Source organism: Saccopteryx bilineata, chromosome 1 (assembly GCF_036850765.1).
Source record: "Saccopteryx bilineata isolate mSacBil1 chromosome 1, mSacBil1_pri_phased_curated, whole genome shotgun sequence".
Taxonomy (NCBI): Eukaryota; Metazoa; Chordata; class Mammalia; order Chiroptera; family Emballonuridae; genus Saccopteryx; species Saccopteryx bilineata.
The window spans coordinates 351624270-351643144 of record NC_089490.1 but is presented as its reverse complement, the minus strand read 5'-3'; the positions used below and the strand labels follow the sequence as shown (position 1 = coordinate 351643144).

The window sequence follows — 18875 nt, the reverse complement described above, 5'->3', positions numbered from 1 at the left end:
AACTTTTCTTAGAGAAGCCTACATTATAAATTAGGGTGGTGAGAGCACAGAGCCCAAATCAAGATCTAGAGGGGTAATTACATGTCTTAATAAAATGTAAAGTAATATGCTTGGTGTGCTCGCTTCGGCAGCACATATACTAAAATTGGAACGATACAGAGAAGATTAGCATGGCCCCTGCGCAAGGATGACACGCAAATTCGTGAAGCGTTCCATATTTTTGCAACATAATTTGATGACAAAATAACCTAGACATGTTTTCTTTGAATATATGTACCCTGATTTATTAATGTCATCCCATTACCATTAATAAAAATTTATTAAAAAAAAAAAAAAAAAAAAAAGTAATATGCTTGGCTTGAGAAAGGTATGCACAGGCACATTTATTCTTACGTATACATACATCTACATCATTATGAATATATAAATATATGTATAATTAAATAGAGCAGTGGTAGTCAACCTGGTCCCTACCGCCCACTAGTGGGTGTTCCAGCTTTCATGGTGGGCGGTAGTGGAGCAATCAAAATATAAATAAAAAGATAGATTTAACTATAATAAGTTGTTTTATAAAGATTTATTCTGCCAAACTTAGCAAAAATCTGACATAATTTACTTGGTAAGTAATTATTATTATATGCTTTAACTTGCTGTAACTCTGCTTTATAAATTTTATAAAGTGAAGTTACTTCCCTACTTTATAAATCACCAATACTGTGGAACTGGTGAGCGTTAGAAAATTTTACTACTAACAGAGATACAAAAGTGGGCAGTAGGTATAAAAAGGTTGACTACCCCTGATATAGAGGGTATCTTTATCGAAGTTGATTTTCAAATATATTAGGAAAGAAAGAATTCCTATTGGGAATTTGAAAAAATTTATAAATTTATGAGGTATGTCCTAATGTCCACAGCTAAGGAGAGGAGGAGGCAGGATTATGGGTTCTTGATTTCCCAGCCTAGATGTCCTTTTTGCAGTTGAACCACCAAGAAAAGGTAGGAGTTAATTTCCTACGATGTAGCGTAGGAAGGAAAACCTAAGAGATGCTGATATACAGGAGGAACCTAGAGCATCATGGGAAAATTTTAGGTGCCAGAAGATATTGATTGATGTGCTCAATCCATGTATTCATGAATGAAGAAGAGGCTACTCCTTCCTGAAAATAAATTAAATTAAATTTAATACTTAATGGCCAGGGTGCTCTTACAGATGACATGTTGTAGAGAGTGAACACTGCACAGCTTAGAGCCTTGACTTTGAAATCGGATAAAATTTCATACCCATACTGATATTGCTACTTACTGGCCCTTATTAAATTAAATTGAATGAAGTTTCTCATCAGAAAGAAAAATACTGAGAATAGCATGATAATTGTGAAAATTAAGAAATAGAATGTTTGCATTAACTTTTTCATTTCCTAACATATAAGCAAGGGTCCAGATTGATGTTGATTGCTTTTCTATGTGATTTTAAATAATGAATGATAAGAATGAATGCTAGTCTACTTTCAATGTTAGTACCTTTGTTATGCTTTCGAATAAAAAACATGATTAAACCACATCATTTTTAATCTTAACTTTTTGATAATAAATATTTTTATTTTTAAATTTCTAAATATATTTTATCTTATAGTTTTATAACATACTATTCTAGGTTATAATTTGTTTTCTCTAAACATTCACTTTAAATTTTCTATTTCTGCTATCATTCGTATTGACTTTCATATGGTAAATGGACTTCATATGAAATCTAACCAGTTAAATTTTCAAGACTTTACCTTTCATCAGGTTTAAAGCTTCAGTAAGACAAAATGAATAAGTCCTAGAGATCACAGTATAACATTCTGCCAATAGTAAACTATAGTGTATTTTGCATGTAGCAATTAATTTTATAATATGAGAAAATTCTTTTTTTTCATAGTTACCTATCTTTTAAGTACTGGAATATCATCTTTAATCTAAGTGATTATGCTAAATATAAGTTGATTTGACATTCTTCTTTATTTTTATAGCAATTCTCTCTCATGAGAAAGCCTTTTCTCTGCCTGCCTAAGCATATCTCCATTTTCAGGTATTGGTCACATCATTACTCTCAGTGATAGAGGCAGGGTCAGCAGTCTGTATAGGACCCCTCTGCAATGACATATGCATGTCAATGTTTCCCTTTCCTGGTCAGCCTCACTCTCTCCAGGAAGCTGATGGGCTGTAGTTACCCTCAGAAATGACTAGTGTTTCTCCTACATTAAGACAGCAGGAAAAATGCTATGGTGGTGATTGTTTCTGCAGCATATGTCTTTGCACTTTTTAATATTTTATTTTTATTTTATTGGTATTAGAGAAATAGGAAGGGAGACAGAGAGAGAAGCACAGACAGAGGGGGTTGTGTGGGGGGAGAAACATCAGTTTGTTGTTCCATTTGTTCAAGTCATCGTTGTTTGAATGTTGTGTGTGCCCTGACCTGGGATCAATCCCAAATTTGGCATGTAGAGAGGAAGCTCTCACTGACTGACACAGGCACAAAGCCTTCCCACTTCCCAGTGGCCCTGGTGAAGGTCTCCCATTGGTCTATAAATGTTCTGCTCTCTGCCCCTCCCCAAAGAATTTTAACTTTCATTTTCACTCTGGTGCTCAAGATCCTCTGTGGACTTCAGGGTTCTGGTTTGGAGAGGGAATTGTGAACACTTCTGCCCCTCAGGCTGGAACTCTAGAACAAGTGAATCGGCTTTTTACCCTGAAAGATTGTGGTGAGTTTCCTCTGTGCTCTGTGCAGTTTCTCAGAGTTGGTAGCCTGATAAGAACTGTGCCTTCTTTCGTTTCTAACCCTGGGGCGTTGAAGCACATCCTCCACCCCTTCCAGCCAGTCAGCAGAGCTAGGAGATTAATGGGACATCACTGAGAGGGCTGCCTGGGTCTAATGGCTCCTGCGGGAACTGAGCTAGGTGGGAGAAGTGGCTCCTGTCCCCATGTTGGGGCAAGGGTGATGCCCCTGGGAGGGCGCTGGGTGTGGGCACTCTCCAGTCAGCTCTGGCAGAGGGGCTGCAGCAGTAAGATGGGGCAGTACACCAAGTGGCTCTGACTGGTTACAGGCAGATGCAGCCCTGAGCTGGCAAGGTAAGGGGTGTTCCTCAATGAACCTCCTCCCCACCCCCACCAGCTCCACCACCACATCTAGGTCTCCAGGAATGGCTTTTCTACTCCTTCACACGTAGTCTAAGGCACTTCTCAATATTTTGCTTTTGTAATGATTCCTGGGGCATTTTCTGTAAGTCCTTTAATTCCTGGGCATTAGGCTTTAAAATGGGAATCTCAGAGGGACAAATATAAGGTGACAGAAAATGATTTGACTTTGAATGGTGGGTAAATAATGTAATCAACAGTTTAAAAACTATAGAAATGTTTACCTAAAAGTTATTTACTCTTACTAATCAATTTCACAGTGTTAAACTTAACTTTCTAAATAAAAATTTTAAAAAGAGGAATCTTCTGATTCCTAAACCCCTAAGGTTCTCATGGGCAGAAGTCTTGCTGGATTTTGAGGAAAATTTGTGGGCTCAGCTCTCTGGTGCAGTATACCAGGGTTAGGGAGCCTGATATGGGGCACAAACCCATAGGTTCTTAAGGGTGGTCTGAGCATTGGTGATATCCCTGCAGCGCAGACACCACTCATGTTCCCACACCCATCTCCCTGCCTGCTGTGGAACACTGGAGTCATGTGCAGGTAGGGTGGGGTTCCTTCCATGAGTGGGGCTTCAGGTTTCTCTACACTTCCCTCTTCTGTGTCCTGGGCAGCAGCTGCTTTGACCTTTGTTCTTTGTACCCCCACTGTGACAAAGTTCTGCAGCTCCAACATGCATGCTTTGCTCCTCCCTCTTCTATAGGGTTGTATGGCCAGAGGCCGCTGCCATTGTGGCTATGCAGGTTCTCATTGCATTCAGGGAGACAGTAAAGAAACAGTGGTGCCAAACAATGGTTGGCCATTCTGTATATTAAAGTCTTGTACCGGTGAACTAGCAAACAGCAGGGAAGATCGATTCCTCTCATTCAGAGCTCCCAGAGCACTGGCTCATTCTTCGGTTCCACAACTCGGAAAAATCTTCTCTGCTTCCTCCTGGAATCAAAGGCCCCCACCAGCCTCAGATGAGCTATTAAAGCCCTCAGCTCTGGTTCCAAACCTGCACTCCTTCTCTCCTGGCAAAATACAGGCTGGGGAAAAAATGCCTTCTCCAGCAAATATTAGCCATACAATGGCCCCTCCCAGTCAGAAAGTTAATCCACAATTTGCAATCTGCTGCCCTGAGGACAAGCACCACAGCCTTTCACAGATTACATACACATGGCACTGCCCAGGCCAATGCAAAATAAAAGCAAGCAAACCTATAAAACGCGTTTTACAAACTGATTTGCCCAAGTAGGGTATTGATAGGTCTCAGGATGAACTGGATCTTGAATGGGATGAGAAATAATTGGTGGCCCTACACACATGTTTAGACCATTCTGGAGTTATGAACACAGGTAGACCTCATTTAACATCTACCCCTAATACAGTGTCTACCTCTGATCTTGCTGTTCTTCACAACCTGATCTGGAGCAGTCTCTGTAGCCAGGAGTTAACAGCTTATGGTCTCTGGGCTATTTTCCCAATTCCACACTGGATTCATGTAACATACCACCAAGCAAAGGCAAAGCTAACTATTCCTCCCTCTTCTCTGATGATTAAACATGGATAATTTCTTTTGCTTCTGGAAAGGAAGCCCTAAGTGTTAGACAATTGAAGAAGTGCCACGTGTCAGGGTCACTGCAGGCTCATGTGATACTAAAGGCCCAGTAGTTTTCTGTGCACCCAGCCACACCAGCATTTATAAACTCAGACAAGGTGGTGCATTTTTGTGAACAAGTCACTTCCTTCACCTAAAACAGTTTTTCCTCTCTTGTATGCCGTATTTTCTTTATCTTTGGTTCTGTTCAACCTTTATATTTTCAAGTTGGAATTGTTGGACAACCTTTTATCTGACCATTATTTGATTGCCCAACAACATGTATACATCTCTAGCAGTGTTTTTAACATCAGCTTGTTTCTATATATATGGCTGATTATGTTACTGTTACTTTACATGTACTGTCAGGGTCATAGTGGTTTAAATGCTCCATTTAGACTCATTAGTATGTTGATGTGTATTAGTTTAGGTGTTACTATGTTGTTGGTTAAATAAGTTGTAAATATGATAAATATGTTTGCTTGGTTATAGTTTGCATTGAGTGTGGGGGACAGACTGTAAGCAAGTAGGGTCATTATAGCCTAAGGTTTAGTTTTTTTTTGTTTTTGTTTGTTTGTTTGTTTGTTTTTTCTGAAGCTGGAAACGGGGAGAGACAGTCAGACAGACTCCCGCATGCGCCCGACCAGGATCCACCCGGCACGCCCACCATGGGGCGACGCTCTGCCCACCAGGGGGCGATGCTCTGCCCATCCTGGGCGTCGCCATATTGCAACCAGAGCCACTCTAGCGCCTGGGGGAGAGGCCAAGGAGCCATCCCCAGCGCCCGGGCCATCTTTGCTCCAATGGAGCCTTGGCTGCGGGAGGGGAAGAGAGAGACAGAGAGGAAAGCGCGGCGGAGGGGTGGAGAAGTAAATGGGCGCTTCTCCTGTGTGCCCTGTCTGGGAATCGAAGCTGGGTCCTCCGCACGCTAGGCTGACGCTCTACCGCTGAGCCAACCGGTCAGGGCAGGTTTAGTTTTAAGACTAGGCTTTTCCCCATAGCCTTGACTGTTGTTGCTTGATGTGGGGTGGTGCACTCTAATGAGGAATCCCATTATGCCTCAGATAAGCGACTTTGTATCAGAGACTTCCTTGTTTGTATATTGGATTAAAGGTTTGATTTCTACACTATAAAATGGGGCAGAGGAGCCCATGAAGGAGGAGAGCAGAGAATGGCCACGTAGAGGAATAGAGAAGCAGCCAAGATGGCGAGTGCTGAAGAAGAAGCCAGCTTGTGCAGAGTTTGTGCAGAGAGAAGGAGATGGGGAACAGAGTTGAATAAGGCTGGTGTGCTAGAAACCTTTCATTCTAGGAAACTCACATAAGACAGTGGCTTTGGGAGCCCTGAATGGAAAGGGAAGTGTTTTCCCACTGTGAGTATTTTTTGCCGGCCGGGTGCAAGCTAGGATTAAAGCTGATGGCCCACCAGTTCTTGGCTCTGTGATTTCTTTACCATCTGTCTGAATCAAATGCAAACCTGCACAGGCCAGGCGTCTGTGATGGTGGCCATGGCTATTGGCTTTACACATGTGATTTATAGTAAATAAAATTAGTCATCTTGACTAAAACTGGTAGACTCTTTTCACAAGCTGATGTTCATTTTCTCTGTGTTTCTATTTTTTCTGGTATGTGACATATGATCATATAAATATGTTAATACTGTCTCCCTCCTCACCATCCTCATACATATATATCTTTTGGATCTTGTCAATGTCTTTGGCATATTTACTAGCCAGTGCTAAATTTCAGCATTTATAACGAAGGAATCCCCAGAGGCTCCTAAGTTACCTGATTGTTTTTTATTAACTTTAATGAGGTAGGAAAAGACCTCTGAAGAGGGACTGGAATATATTAGATTCATCCAGACTCCATGTTCAAAGATAAATGATTTTTGAAAGTCACACACTGTTTTCTGTGTACAGATCTGATAAAGGGTTTACTCTTGCCACATACACAAGCACATAGCCACAGATTATGTCATGATAATAGCAATCATTTCAAACATACAAGAAATGATGGCAATGGTTACAGTGTAAATATGCAAATCAGAGCAGGTCTATCTGATAAACAAATTTGTAAGGAGAAAGTTAAGGATGCGAGCAAGTCATTCTAATAACAGGGCAGCATTGCATACTGAGAGAATAGCAGGTATGAAAACCACGACGCAGAAGTGGTTCAGTGCTTTTACTTTGAGGGTATGTTGTGCATGTGAAAGAAGTAGGAGAGAAGGTGGGTCACACAGGATCTTAGTAGAAAGGCCTAAGATCATTCTTTTGTTCAATAAGAGTAAAGGACAATAACAACCGTTGCACAGAGGAAAATGAAATTTGTCATGTCAGATGAACTAAAAGTAATTAAAATGATTATAAAAAATCTTATTTTCTATCAAGTAATCATGTCTTTCTTTGTCCTTTTATCTTTTCTTTTTGTTCTTCAATATTTGTTCTTGCCCAGCCAACAGTTAGTATTGATGTGTGCCTACCTTTCTTACTCTGTCTTCTTTTAACCTTTTCTTATGAAGCAGGAATCTGTGAGCAAAAGGAGCCTCAGATCAAGACAGATAGGAGCCGGAGAGCAGCTGTGATGGCTTCAGGAATTCTGGTGAACATAAAGGAGGAGGTGACCTGCCCCATCTGCCTAGAGCTCATGACAGAACCCCTGAGCCTGGACTGTGGGCACAGCTTCTGTCAGGCCTGCATCACTGCAAACAACAAGGACTCTGTGAATGGGCAGGAAGAAGGGGGCAGCTGCCCTGTGTGCCGAATCAGTTACCACCCTGGGAGCCTGCGGCCTAATCGGCATATGGCCAACATAGTGGAGATGCTCAGGGAGGTCAAGCTGAGTCCAGAAAATGAGCAAAAGAGAGATCTCTGTGTGCGCCATGGAGAGAAACTCTTGCTCTTCTGTAAGGAGGATGGAAAGTTCATTTGCTGGCTTTGTGAGCGGTCTCAAGAACACCGTGATCACCACACATTCCTCACGGAAGAGGTTGTCCAGGAGTACAAGGTAATAGACTGGGATGGAGGAGAGACATGCAGAAAATGGTACTTCATGAGAAATCTCCACTTTGTGTTTCACTCTAAGACCTTGCCACCAGAACCCAGAGCCTGATCACTTTTCTTTCTATGCTGACTTCCAATATCTGAAGGATATTTCTGTGCATTCCACCTAATTACAACATGCTGAGCAGACTTTAAGCCAGAAGCAGATATTTTTAATTTTTTTGGTAAAAGATGGAGTTTTGGTACCCAAGCAAATTTCTTATTTCCCCTTTGATCAGGAGGGGTAACTGCGCAGCTGGGTGGATACAAACCTAGTTCTCCCTAACTATAGAATCATGCTGCTTCTTTTAAGACAGAGAGAATCAAACTTCTCTGTATATCTTTTTTCTTTTGAATATGGAGTGAGAGTAATTTATTTCTTTTTATTAAGTGAATTTTTGTTTTTGCCATTGCTTCACAAAACCACACAGTTTTCAAGAGTACAACTTGTTAAGATCCATCTTGACTTGGGAATGTTGACCTCTATCACTTGTCTTAAAGAACTCATTCATTACTGTAGCTTTCCTTCAAGTCACAGATTGTCACAATTGTTGTCAACTCTAATCTCTTTGGAGATCAGACTGATTTTATTCCCAGTGTATCCTCTACAACTGATGCCGAGAAATCCCATATCTTGACTCGGGTGTGATTTCTCTCTACCAGGAGAAGCTCCTGGCAGCTCTGGACAAACTGAGAACAGAGCAGCAGAATGCTGAGAAGTTGAGAGCTGACGTCAGAGAGGAGAAAACTTCCTGGAAGGTAGGAGGAGACACTTCTTGAGGTAGTTCTATAAGAACCTGGGCAGAACCTTGGGTGTTTGTCACAAAGTGCTCCCTTTCTCTTTGTTCCCTGAGCTGATATGTCCAGAGTCATTGATTAGACATTCTTTAACTTTTCTCTGATAGGAGTGGGCTGAAAATAAACATGCCACAAATTAACAAAAATATTTGTAGATTTGTTATTCTCATAGAGAATCTGGTGAGGATGGCTAACAAATTCTTTGTCCATTTCTGTCACTACTTTGTGTCTTTAATGCTTACAGAAGTCATGGCGCTGTCCCTGGTGTTTAATGTTAGAATGAGGGTGGTGTGGGGGTCAGGAGTAATGCAGGGAGGCGTTACTGTCCTGGGCAGCTGTGTGATAGTTATGCTACACCAAGGTGTCTCCTTTTGGTTAAGGGTTAGCCAAAATAATCCAGAATTTAGGCCATGGTTTTTGGAATGTGATAAATATAAAATAATAGGAAAAGTCAGCCTCCCCAAGAATTGCTCTTCTGCTCCCTCCCCCTTCTTTGTGAGAACTGCCAAATTAAATAATTGTTTTATTGGCTTCATCTCTGCCTGATAGCAAGAGTCCCTTTCTCTTTTTCTCAATTCTAAAGCATCACATGCAAAGTGAGAGCCAGCGTGTTCATAAGTATTTTCAAAAATTGAGAGGAATTCTGGACAATAAAGAGCAGATTGAGTTGCAAAAGTTGGAGAAGGAGGAGGAAGAGATTCTCTGTGACCTGGACGAGGATGAGAGTGAGCTGGTCCAGCAGAGCCAGTTGGTGAGAGATCTCATCTCAGATCTGGAGCATCGGTTGCAGGGGTCAACATTGGAGATGCTGCAGGTAGGACTTGGGAAGAAGACTTAGCATCTGAACTTGAGGAAAATAAAGACTAATTTTCCTTCTCTACTGTGTGCTTAAGCTGTTCCTAGTGACACTAGGTTCTTTTGGTCTTAAAGTACCCTTTCCTCATCTCTAATTATAAGAATATTTTAATGTATAAATTCCCTGGGAAAATCTTGTTTTTATTAATGTATTAAAATTACAATGCAAAATCTGACCGTGGAGAGAAGCTTTGTTGTATCTAGTTATATTCTATGGCTCTGTATTTGTGATTCAACCTACAACATTTTTCAGATACCAATTCATGCCTCATGAGTTGTGTTCTTTTTATTTTAGAATGAATTGAGGTTTTTTTCTTGTTCCATTTTTTTTCTGAATAAACAACTGTGATGGATTGGTGTTTTCTTAGTTTAACTATTCAATATATTCATCAGTAAATCCAATTTTACTCTGGGCCGTTCTTTTAGGAAAGATTTAAAATACTATTTTTCTTGTATTAGATTTTGTTAGTTGTGTTTTTTTTACATTTTATGCGTCAGTTTTTGATAATGCACATTTTGTACAAATTTGTTTATTCTAAATTGTGAGATGTGTAAACATGAAATTAGGCATTATATTTCTCTTAATCTCTCTTTTTTTTTTTTTTTTGTATTTTTCTGAAGCTGGAAACGGGGAGAGACAGTCAGACAGACTCCCGCATGCACCCAACCAGGGTCCACCTGGCACACCCACCAGGGGCGACGCTCTGCCCACCAGGAGGCGATGCTCTGCCCCTCCGGGGCGTTGCTCTGCTGCGACCAGAGCCACTCTAGTGCCTGGGGCAGAGGCCAAGGAGCCATCCCCAGCGCCCGGGCCATCTTTGCTCCAATGGAGCCTTGGCTGCGGGAGGGGAAGAGAGAGACAGAGAGGAAGGGGGGGGTGGAGAAGCAAATGGGCGCTTCTCCTATGTGCCCTGGCCGGGAATCGAACCCGGGTCCCCCGCACGCCAGGCCGACGCTCTACCGCTGAGCCAAGCGGCCAGGGACAATCTCTTTCATTTTTATTGTAGTCACAGTAATGTTCCCTCTTTTATTATGAATGATGATTAACTTTTTGGGGGGTCAATTTAGGTATTATTGGTTAATTATTTTGGTGCTTTTCCAATACAAGTTTATTTTTTTGATTTATCTATTTTCAACATTTCTATATAATTGATTTCTGGTCTCAATTATATAGTTTCCTCTGAGTGTATATATGTATATGCACATGCACACATGAATATGTGTGTATTGTTCAACTTGCTGTTATTTTCCTGTAGGTGGAATTTAGACCACTGATTTTATAAGTCATTTTTGTTATCATTTTAAAGATATAAATAATTTGTTTTAATATAGTCCATGCTATTGGTTTATTGTATTTTCAATCAATTCTATATATATTGAAATTTATGTTGTGATTTGTGCTTTTGTTAACCTTTAGAACATTTGAAGTATGTTAATTTAGAAATAGTCGGGGACTTTTTACTTTTTATTCTATAGTGTATTTTAAATTTAGTTACTCAATTATTAAATGTATTTTATTATTTTAGTCTTTTATATGTATTGACACTTAATTTATAGTTTAAAATAGTGTATGCTCATTATTTTTTATATAGATTTGAAAAGAATGTTTATTGTGCATTAGTTGAGTGACAAGGTCTAGAAATGCTAGTTAGATTGATCTGGTTTATAATGTTGGTCATGTGTTCTACATTCTTTTTTTGTGTGTGTCTACATTCTTGATACTTTTATTATTCATATTTTTGTTACATATCTTTTTTTGTTAAGGCCCTTTAACATTTGTTGTAATACTGGTTTGGTGTTGAACTGTTTCAGCTTTTTCTTATCTGTGAAGCTCTTTATGTCTCCTTCAATTCTAAATGATTGTTTTGCTGGGTAGAGTAGCTAGGTTGTAGATACTTGCTTTTCATCACCTTAATATTTCATGTGAATTCCTTCCATCTTCAGAGCTTTCATTGCAAATTAATTGATAGTTCTGTTGTAGCTACGTTATAGGTAACTAACTGCTTTTCTCTTGCTCCTTTTAATATTCTTATTTATTCTTCATTTCTTACTAGGTCTTTTTTATGCTTTATATCTTTTCCTTTTATCTTTGCTATATCTCAGTGAGAGGTTATTGCTGAGATCATCTCAGTTTTCTCTAAGTTCATTGGGCATCCTTATAACCAGTGCTTAAAATTCTGTATCTGGTAGGTTGCTTCTTTCTTTTTGTTTAGTCATTTTTAAAAAAATTTTGTCCTGATCTTCCATCTGCAACATGTTTCTTTTTCTCCTCATTTTGGCTTTCTCCCTATGTTGTTATGTTTATATTAATATATTTGCCATGTCTCCCAATCTAAGCAGAGTGGATTTTGGGTGCAGTTCCCCTGTTCACCAAGCCAAGCACTTCAGAAATGTTCATGTGTGGATTATGTGTTCTCTTCTGTAGAAGACTAGTTGAGCCTTGATTGCTGTTGACATGTTGGTGGATGGGATTGATCTTCTGGCTGAATAGCTGTGTAGAATGGCATTAACTACAGTAAGCAAGCTATTATACGATGGCTGTCTTTATGAACAATGATTCATTTTAACAGGGCTCTAGTGCTTGCTGGGTCCACCCTTTGTGTGTGTAATTAGTGGTGCAAATTGGGAGTTGCTCTGGAGTGTTTTGAACCTGGCCACCAAGTTTGTTGGTCCTGGGGCATCTTGGTGTGTGCTAATGTCAGCCACTGCCTGTGTCTGGTTCAGCACTACCTTTTTAAGCTACAAAGTGATCTGACATTGCTGGTTGTGCATTGCTTGAAGGTGCATTGCAGAGGCTATGTTGTGTCAAAGATCAGCAGCCATTACTGTAAGATAGGGTCCCTTTGCAAGAGGTAAAGGGCAGCCTGAGGTCAGCTGCTGTTTGTTTGTGGTTTGTGGATATTTGAGTGACTCAATAAAAACCATCAATGCAGGTTACTAAATGAGCTGCTTGTGTGTCTTAACCTCTGAAACAGATTGGGACAGAGGCTTAAATTGGGTGTGGTGGGGTCTTAGATTATCACCAGAATGGGTAGGAATGGTGTTAACCAAGATAGTGGAGACTCAGATTTGATGTTGTCCTGCCCTGTTAGCTAAGTATGTCTAGGGTCATCAAGGGAACAATGGCAACTGTTTGCACATTAGTCCCTGGAAGATTCACTCCTTCAGCCTTGGATCTGAAGCCAGACAATTCATTTTCTTCATATATGTTCCTATAGCTTTGCAAGGTTTGTGCATTTTTGGAATTTAGCACAAGAGTTTGTGAGTTATTCTGTGGTAGTCCCCTTTAAGAGATTGCCTGGGTCTACAGTGTCCCTCCATCTAACCTGGATTGAGTTCTTGCTGATTTTCATTGTTCCAGGCACTGGTACTTTTGGCAGAGGAGCTTATTGTGGGGCTAGGACTCATCATTCCTTAGATGGAACCTCTGCAGCCAAGATATTCTTTCCATTTCTTAACATCCATTCATGAGGGTGAGACCAGCCAATTTTGTTTCTGCTCTTTTTCTCCGTCTTTCAGGTGACTTCTTCTTTATATTATTTTTAGGAGTTCTGTTCAGCTCCTCCTACTGTTGTTCTCAATAGAGGTTACTCTGTAATTAATATTTTCCTGTGACTATGGGAGGAAATGAACACAGTATCTACTTCCTCATTTTCATCAGAACTCTTTTTTACTTTGGCATATTGGTGTGTTTAAATCCAAAATGTTTCTTTTATATTTAGTATTAGTTGAAATTGCTTTTTATCTAATCCTAAAGTCTTTGCATTTTAATTGGCAGAATAAGGCAATAACATTTAATACTACTGTCAATGTACTTCTACTAATTTGTGTTGTGTTCATTGCTTCTATATTTTGCCTGTAGTTTTCATTGTTTTATTTCTTATTGACTAGCTATTTTTGACTTAAACAAAAATTTCCAGTATAAGGTTTTAAGTTCTACTATTTTTTACTTTGGTGGTTGTTGCTCTTTGTCTTACAATGTGCTAGCTATTTTATCATGATCTACTTCAAATTAGTACTGAACTAATTGCAATAGAATAGGTATGCTTGCCTCTATCATTGCTTCATATTATTCTAGCAACAACACAATGATATTTTAATAAGAGCACCTGATTCAATAGAATCCAATAATATATAGGCTACATAATTAATTGATATAATTAGAAAGACAGGTTCTTTTTTTCTGCAACTTATATGAGGAGATTCATATTTTCTTTATGAACTGAGAATACAGTCAATACAGAAGTAATATATAGAATTTGGAGAATTACATGGACCAGATCCTGGTGACAATATTTTAGCTTCAAACTTATGGTTTGATTAAAGTTACACTGTTTCCAAATTTTCTTTCTTTACTTCATCAACCTTTAATTTTTTTGTCATATACAGCAGAAAGGCCCTAATACAGAGACAAAGCAATTTTTTTTTGCATGTGTTGACTCAGTGGGTGGTCTCCTCTTTGTTGTCATAGAAGATGTTAGTCTGAGATAAAGGAGACTAAATATATTGGTACGTATCTGTTCAAACAAACAAATCTTTGATGATGAGAATTTTAAGATGGCTTAAAACTGTTAATGATGTGAATTAAACCAGCTTGGTGGAGATTGTAATGCAGATGCATATAGGACAGTGACTGAGTGATGTTGGTAACATGGACAAAGGGGAATAAGGAAAACTGTTTGGTGAAGGTACATATAAAACATCCCAAGTTATCGGGTCTGTTGGGTTTTTTACTAGGGAATATATTAAACTGTATTTAAGAGACAAAATTGAGTAAAAATAAGAACGCAGAAAATGCATGAGTGTGTGTTAAATTTAGAGTGTGAGTGAGGTCATTTATAGATGGTGTGTAGAGTGAGGGAAGACTTGAGACAAGCCTACATTAGTACATTTGTTTGCTCGTATCTTCAACAGAGCCATGTAAACTTCTTGAGGAATATGATTATTCACTTATCTTGATTCTCCCAAGGTGGCATAATGTATTTCCAGTAATAGTTCATCATGTTATACTTATGGTGAAAGAAGGAACAAACAATGCATCCCTTAAAACATCTCATGAGGATCTTTATGAACTTTAGGGGAAAATATTATGGGCAACACTCTTTCCTCATAAATATGTCTCACTTCCAGGTACTATAAGACTCATGCCAATATCTCACAGAGTCAGCATGTTTCTACCTTTTTGGAAATTTGACAACTCACATGAATCTTCTGGAATGATTGACCTGGATCTTGTTGACTCTCACATTGGAAACATCTCTATTCCCACCAAACCAAGGGGTAGAGAGGACATGATGAAGCGTTCGAAGTTAGGAGGTCTTAACACTTCTTGACTCATATTTTCTGTTTTCTCCATAGGATGTGAATGGCATCATGGAAAGGTATGTGTGGGAGACCAGAGATGGTCCATCTGTGCTGTAAAGAGGCTTAAAGCCATTTAACCTCACTGCTGGTTACTTAGAATAAAATATGGCTCTGGGTTGGAAAATTTGGGTGTAGTTTTATTTTAAATTTCTGTTCATATATCATGATTTGAGTGTTCTATAACTATTTAGAATGAACTCTTCTTCTCTGTGATAGGAAATTTGGGTGGTGGACATTGCATAGTTTGGGTCAGTTGAAGATTCCAGGCTAAAGTTTTGCATCATCAGATTCCTGTATCTTCATAAATTTTATTTACTCAGCATGCCTGTATCTAACTCAGGTTCCCCTATTTTATAGTGACCTGGTCTGTTATGGGTAACTGTGTCTTCTTTACCTCCCAGGTATCCAGAATTAAAGACAACATTTTTATATTTAAATTATATTAATATTTTATATAATCTTTATATTTATATACAATCATATATATTTATATTGTGTATTTATATTTGTCATTTTAAAATTATAAATTATAAATATCAATTTATAATTTAAAGTAGATTAAAAAGAAGAGCCTAGGTCCTTATATACAGTTCTCTTTATTTCCAATAATAGTCTTCAAGTCTTCAATAGCAAATAATGTTTTGGTCCTGGTGTAAACAATTGATACACTGTGAGTATGTACTTTTGAAGCCAGAATGAAAGGGCAGCATCCTTGTTTCTACATTTGTACACTGACTTGGCTGCACCAATCTCTTTCAACTTGAAATTCAGACCACTATTATAAGTATGGTGTTCACAGTATCTTCTTTTCCAAGTGTTCTACTTTTATCTGAGAACCTGAAATCTCAGATGTTATTGTGAGGATCTTTCCAGTGGGGAGTAGAATATAAAGGTCTTGGTCCTCTCCAGACGGAATTCCCACACTAGTAATATCTCAGAGAACCAGGAACCAGGTTCTGCCACCTCACTTTTATGTATTATCCTTCCCCATTCATGCAGTAACTTTTTCTCACATTAATGTAAGAGACCAAAATTTTTATTTTTTTTAAAAAAAAATGATATCTTATAATTTTATATGATTTCAGGACGTAAAGGTTAGTTGTTATTTTAGAAGGAATAATCTGTGCTCCTGAAAGGCTAAGGTCTTTCTAAATTTACAAAATGTTTACACTACAAAGTGGGACATGAGCATGATTCTTCTGGCTCTACAGTCAAGAGTCTCTCCTTTCTCAGGCTCCCCATGGATGTTAGCTTAAGTGCTTCAATGGGGTCAATAGATAGAAGTTGGTGGTTTAAGAGGATAAAAAGTCAGAGGTGTGGAGGTCAATTTTTCTCTTTTCTAGGAGTAACACCTTCACTCTGAAGAAGCCAAAACCTTTTAAGAAGAAAGAAAGGATAGTGTTCCAAGTTCCTGACCTGGGAGTGGTGCTGGAAGAGTTGAATGGTGAGGAATGCCAGGGCAAGAGGGTGGCTGCAGGATTCCTGTGCTGGTGGGATAAAGAGGGAGGAGGGCTCAGTCTCTCAGTGTGGACAGAGGAGACAAAGGAGGATGAATATTATGTGCGGAGGATATGGTCATATTTAATGGGGGGTAGGCCCGCTGTCTTGTTTTCTCTTTCTTTCATGCACTATCTGACATGGACCCCACTGTCTCCTGATCTGGAAAGAAAATAGATTTTAATGCTGAGTCCTCTGCTTATATTTAATATTACGGATTTTTTTCATTTCAGGGCTGACTGATATGCGCAATTACTGGGGTAAGCAGATATCATAATATCATGATACCACTCTCTGTCTTAATCTTCTTTCAGAATTTTACATTTTCTACTGGGTCTCCTGTCTTAAGCCCCATGTTTTCTTTCTAGACACAAACACGTACACTTTATATTTCTGCAGTGTTCTTCCTCTCCCCAAGAATCGAACTAACTTCTTCCCTGTTCCCATTCACATTATTCTCAAGCTTTCTCTTAAAATGTCACAAAGGAAGGTACTGCATATTTCTTAACCAAACTTGTAATTTTTTTAACAGTTCACGTGATCCTGTGTCATCTAATAAATAGTGAAAATGTTACCATTTCTGAGGATCAGAGAGAAGCAAGACATGTGTCAACATCAAATACTAATTATACTTATCAGACTACTGATAATAATGAGTATGCTGTACTTGGCTCACCGATCGTCGCTTCAGGAAAACATTATTGGGAGGTAGATGTGTCACAGAAAAGTGCCTGGGTCTTGGGGGTATATTGTGGACAAATCCCTAAATTATACCCTAAATGGTGTATTGATATACCCAGTGGTAAATGTCCACGTTTTTTCTATAGATATCAACCAAAATATGGGTTTTGGGTTATAGGGTTAGAGAATCAATGTCAATATAAAGCTTTTGAAAATAAATCCAGCAGTTGTTTCGGGAAAAGAACCCTTTCCTTACCTGTTCGCCCCTGTCGTGTTGGCGTTTTCGTAGACTGTGAGGCGGGCACTGTATCATTTTTGAATATCACAAACCAGGGGAAACTCATCTATAAATTCTCCTCATGTTCATTTTCTCAGACAGTGTATCCATTTTTCAATCTTATGACATGTCCTGGTCCTATGACACTGTGTTAGCAAGATCCACGTTCTTTTAGAGCCTCCATAAAGCACTGAGCTCACCTACAGCATTCTCACCAACCTTTCCTTGCTGTGTCCCTTTTTTTTTCCATTTCTGCTTCCTTCATTCATCAATAGAGCATAAAATTTGTTTTGTGTCATATTTTTCTCGACACTTTGTTCATATTAATAGACTATCTTAATTCATCATTATATATAATATAAAGGATGATGACTAATGCCTCATAAGAAACACCAGTATACAAGTGACTTCTCCGCCAAAATTTTATAATCTCATTTCCTCTGCCATTGAGCAGAATTAAGAAAGCTTTTTAACAACTTTTGTATACTATTCAAGACTTGCTATAGGAGTCGTTCACTGTAGAATGAATCCTCATGGATATGTCAGTTTCCCCACAATGTTGGTTATACCTCAAGCAGTGAACGAGAAAATATCATCAATAATATGTGCTAAGAGTGGGAGTTTTGAATCCAGAGTGTCTGAATTCAAGTGCCTTCTCTCCCTATACATGCAGTGTAACCTTGAATAATACACTTGAACGCGATTTACTTAAAATAGTCCAGGTATGAAAAAGCACAGTATAGTTAGATTCACTGTGAGAAGGAAAGCGTCATTAAATATAAAACATGTTTCTCATTTTAATAAACTTTTTCTCTACTAATTACTGAAAAATATAAGTTGTGCATTTGTCTCATGAAATAGGTTACTGCCTTTAAGGACACTAGGGTGGTTTTACTGGAGTCTCATGATTCAAATCCCAGATACCTCTGTGCTGCTGTCAAGACCACCCTGCCAGTGATAGGAAAGCCTGTGTGTGTGTTTGTGTGTGTTTGTGACAGTGATAAATTTATTATAATTCTGGTTGTCTACATATTGGCCTTAATCAAATAATCTAAATTTTATGGGATTCTATTTCTCATTTGTAAAAGAAAAAATAATATTGCCTAATATAGTATTATGAAAATTGAACAATGTTTTTAGTAACTTCTGTAATTTCTAGAATATAAGGCATTATCATGTTTGCTGTCTATCACTTTTATTTTTCCTCCCACTGTAACTGAAAGAAATAATTTTAAGCATGCATATTTGTTTACTTTCAAAAATATAATCCTTGCTTTGTTTTAAGGAATAAAATAACTTGATGAAAGAATCACAACTTTCTTTAAACTTTAGCTAATTGTAAAATAAGTATTTCTAGCTGCATAATCCCCCCCCACCATTTTTTTGGACTTATTCTATTTAATGGAAAATGAATTTAAATATTAAGTCTATTTGTTCAGTTTTGAAAACGTATTCACAGTGATACAGTAAGACTCAGAAGTACAATTGTGAGATTTCTTAACAACAGTGTAGGTAAGCATTTTCTTGCCCGGCCAGCTTTGCAATTACAGCAACTTGAAAGGTCTGAAGAAGGTAAAGAAAATTCCATTTCTTTTCTTCCAATGAGATA

At 38.5% G+C, this 18875-nt stretch overlaps 1 protein-coding gene and 1 non-coding gene across 3 annotated transcripts; both read left to right on the top strand.

Moving 5' to 3' along the window:
* The first annotated feature begins 115 nt into the window (after window positions 1-115).
* On the top strand, window positions 116-222 carry LOC136321556 (U6 spliceosomal RNA). Its single transcript, XR_010728707.1, has one exon. It is a non-coding gene; the product is annotated as a U6 spliceosomal RNA (small nuclear RNA).
* Window positions 223-2614: 2392 nt separating this feature from the next.
* Window positions 2615-18575, top strand: LOC136318466 (E3 ubiquitin-protein ligase TRIM34-like). 2 transcript variants are annotated; one of them, XM_066250804.1, is made up of 8 exons: window positions 2615-2744; window positions 7275-7759; window positions 8458-8553; window positions 9176-9406; window positions 14806-14828; window positions 16155-16255; window positions 16542-16568; window positions 16841-18575. In XM_066250804.1, exons 2-8 carry the CDS (start codon window positions 7337-7339, stop codon window positions 17419-17421), a joined length of 1482 nt encoding a protein of 493 aa, XP_066106901.1. In that variant the 5' UTR covers window positions 2615-2744; window positions 7275-7336; the 3' UTR covers window positions 17422-18575. The 2 variants fall into 2 exon arrangements, with proteins under 2 accessions (XP_066106901.1, XP_066106902.1); XM_066250805.1 differs by having other exon boundaries at window positions 2631-2744; window positions 7278-7759.
* The last annotated feature ends 300 nt before the right edge of the window (window positions 18576-18875 follow it).

Excerpts from the sequence above, each read along its gene's own strand:
- LOC136318466 (XM_066250804.1), top strand. The coding sequence starts at position 7,337 with ATGGCTTCAGGAATTCTGGTGAACATAAAGGAGGAGGTGACCTGCCCC. Across the intron at positions 7,760-8,457 it reads AGGTTGTCCAGGAGTACAAG|GAGAAGCTCCTGGCAGCTCT; the intron begins GTAATAGACTGG and ends TCTCTCTACCAG. Across the intron at positions 8,554-9,175 it reads AGGAGAAAACTTCCTGGAAG|CATCACATGCAAAGTGAGAG; the intron begins GTAGGAGGAGAC and ends TCAATTCTAAAG.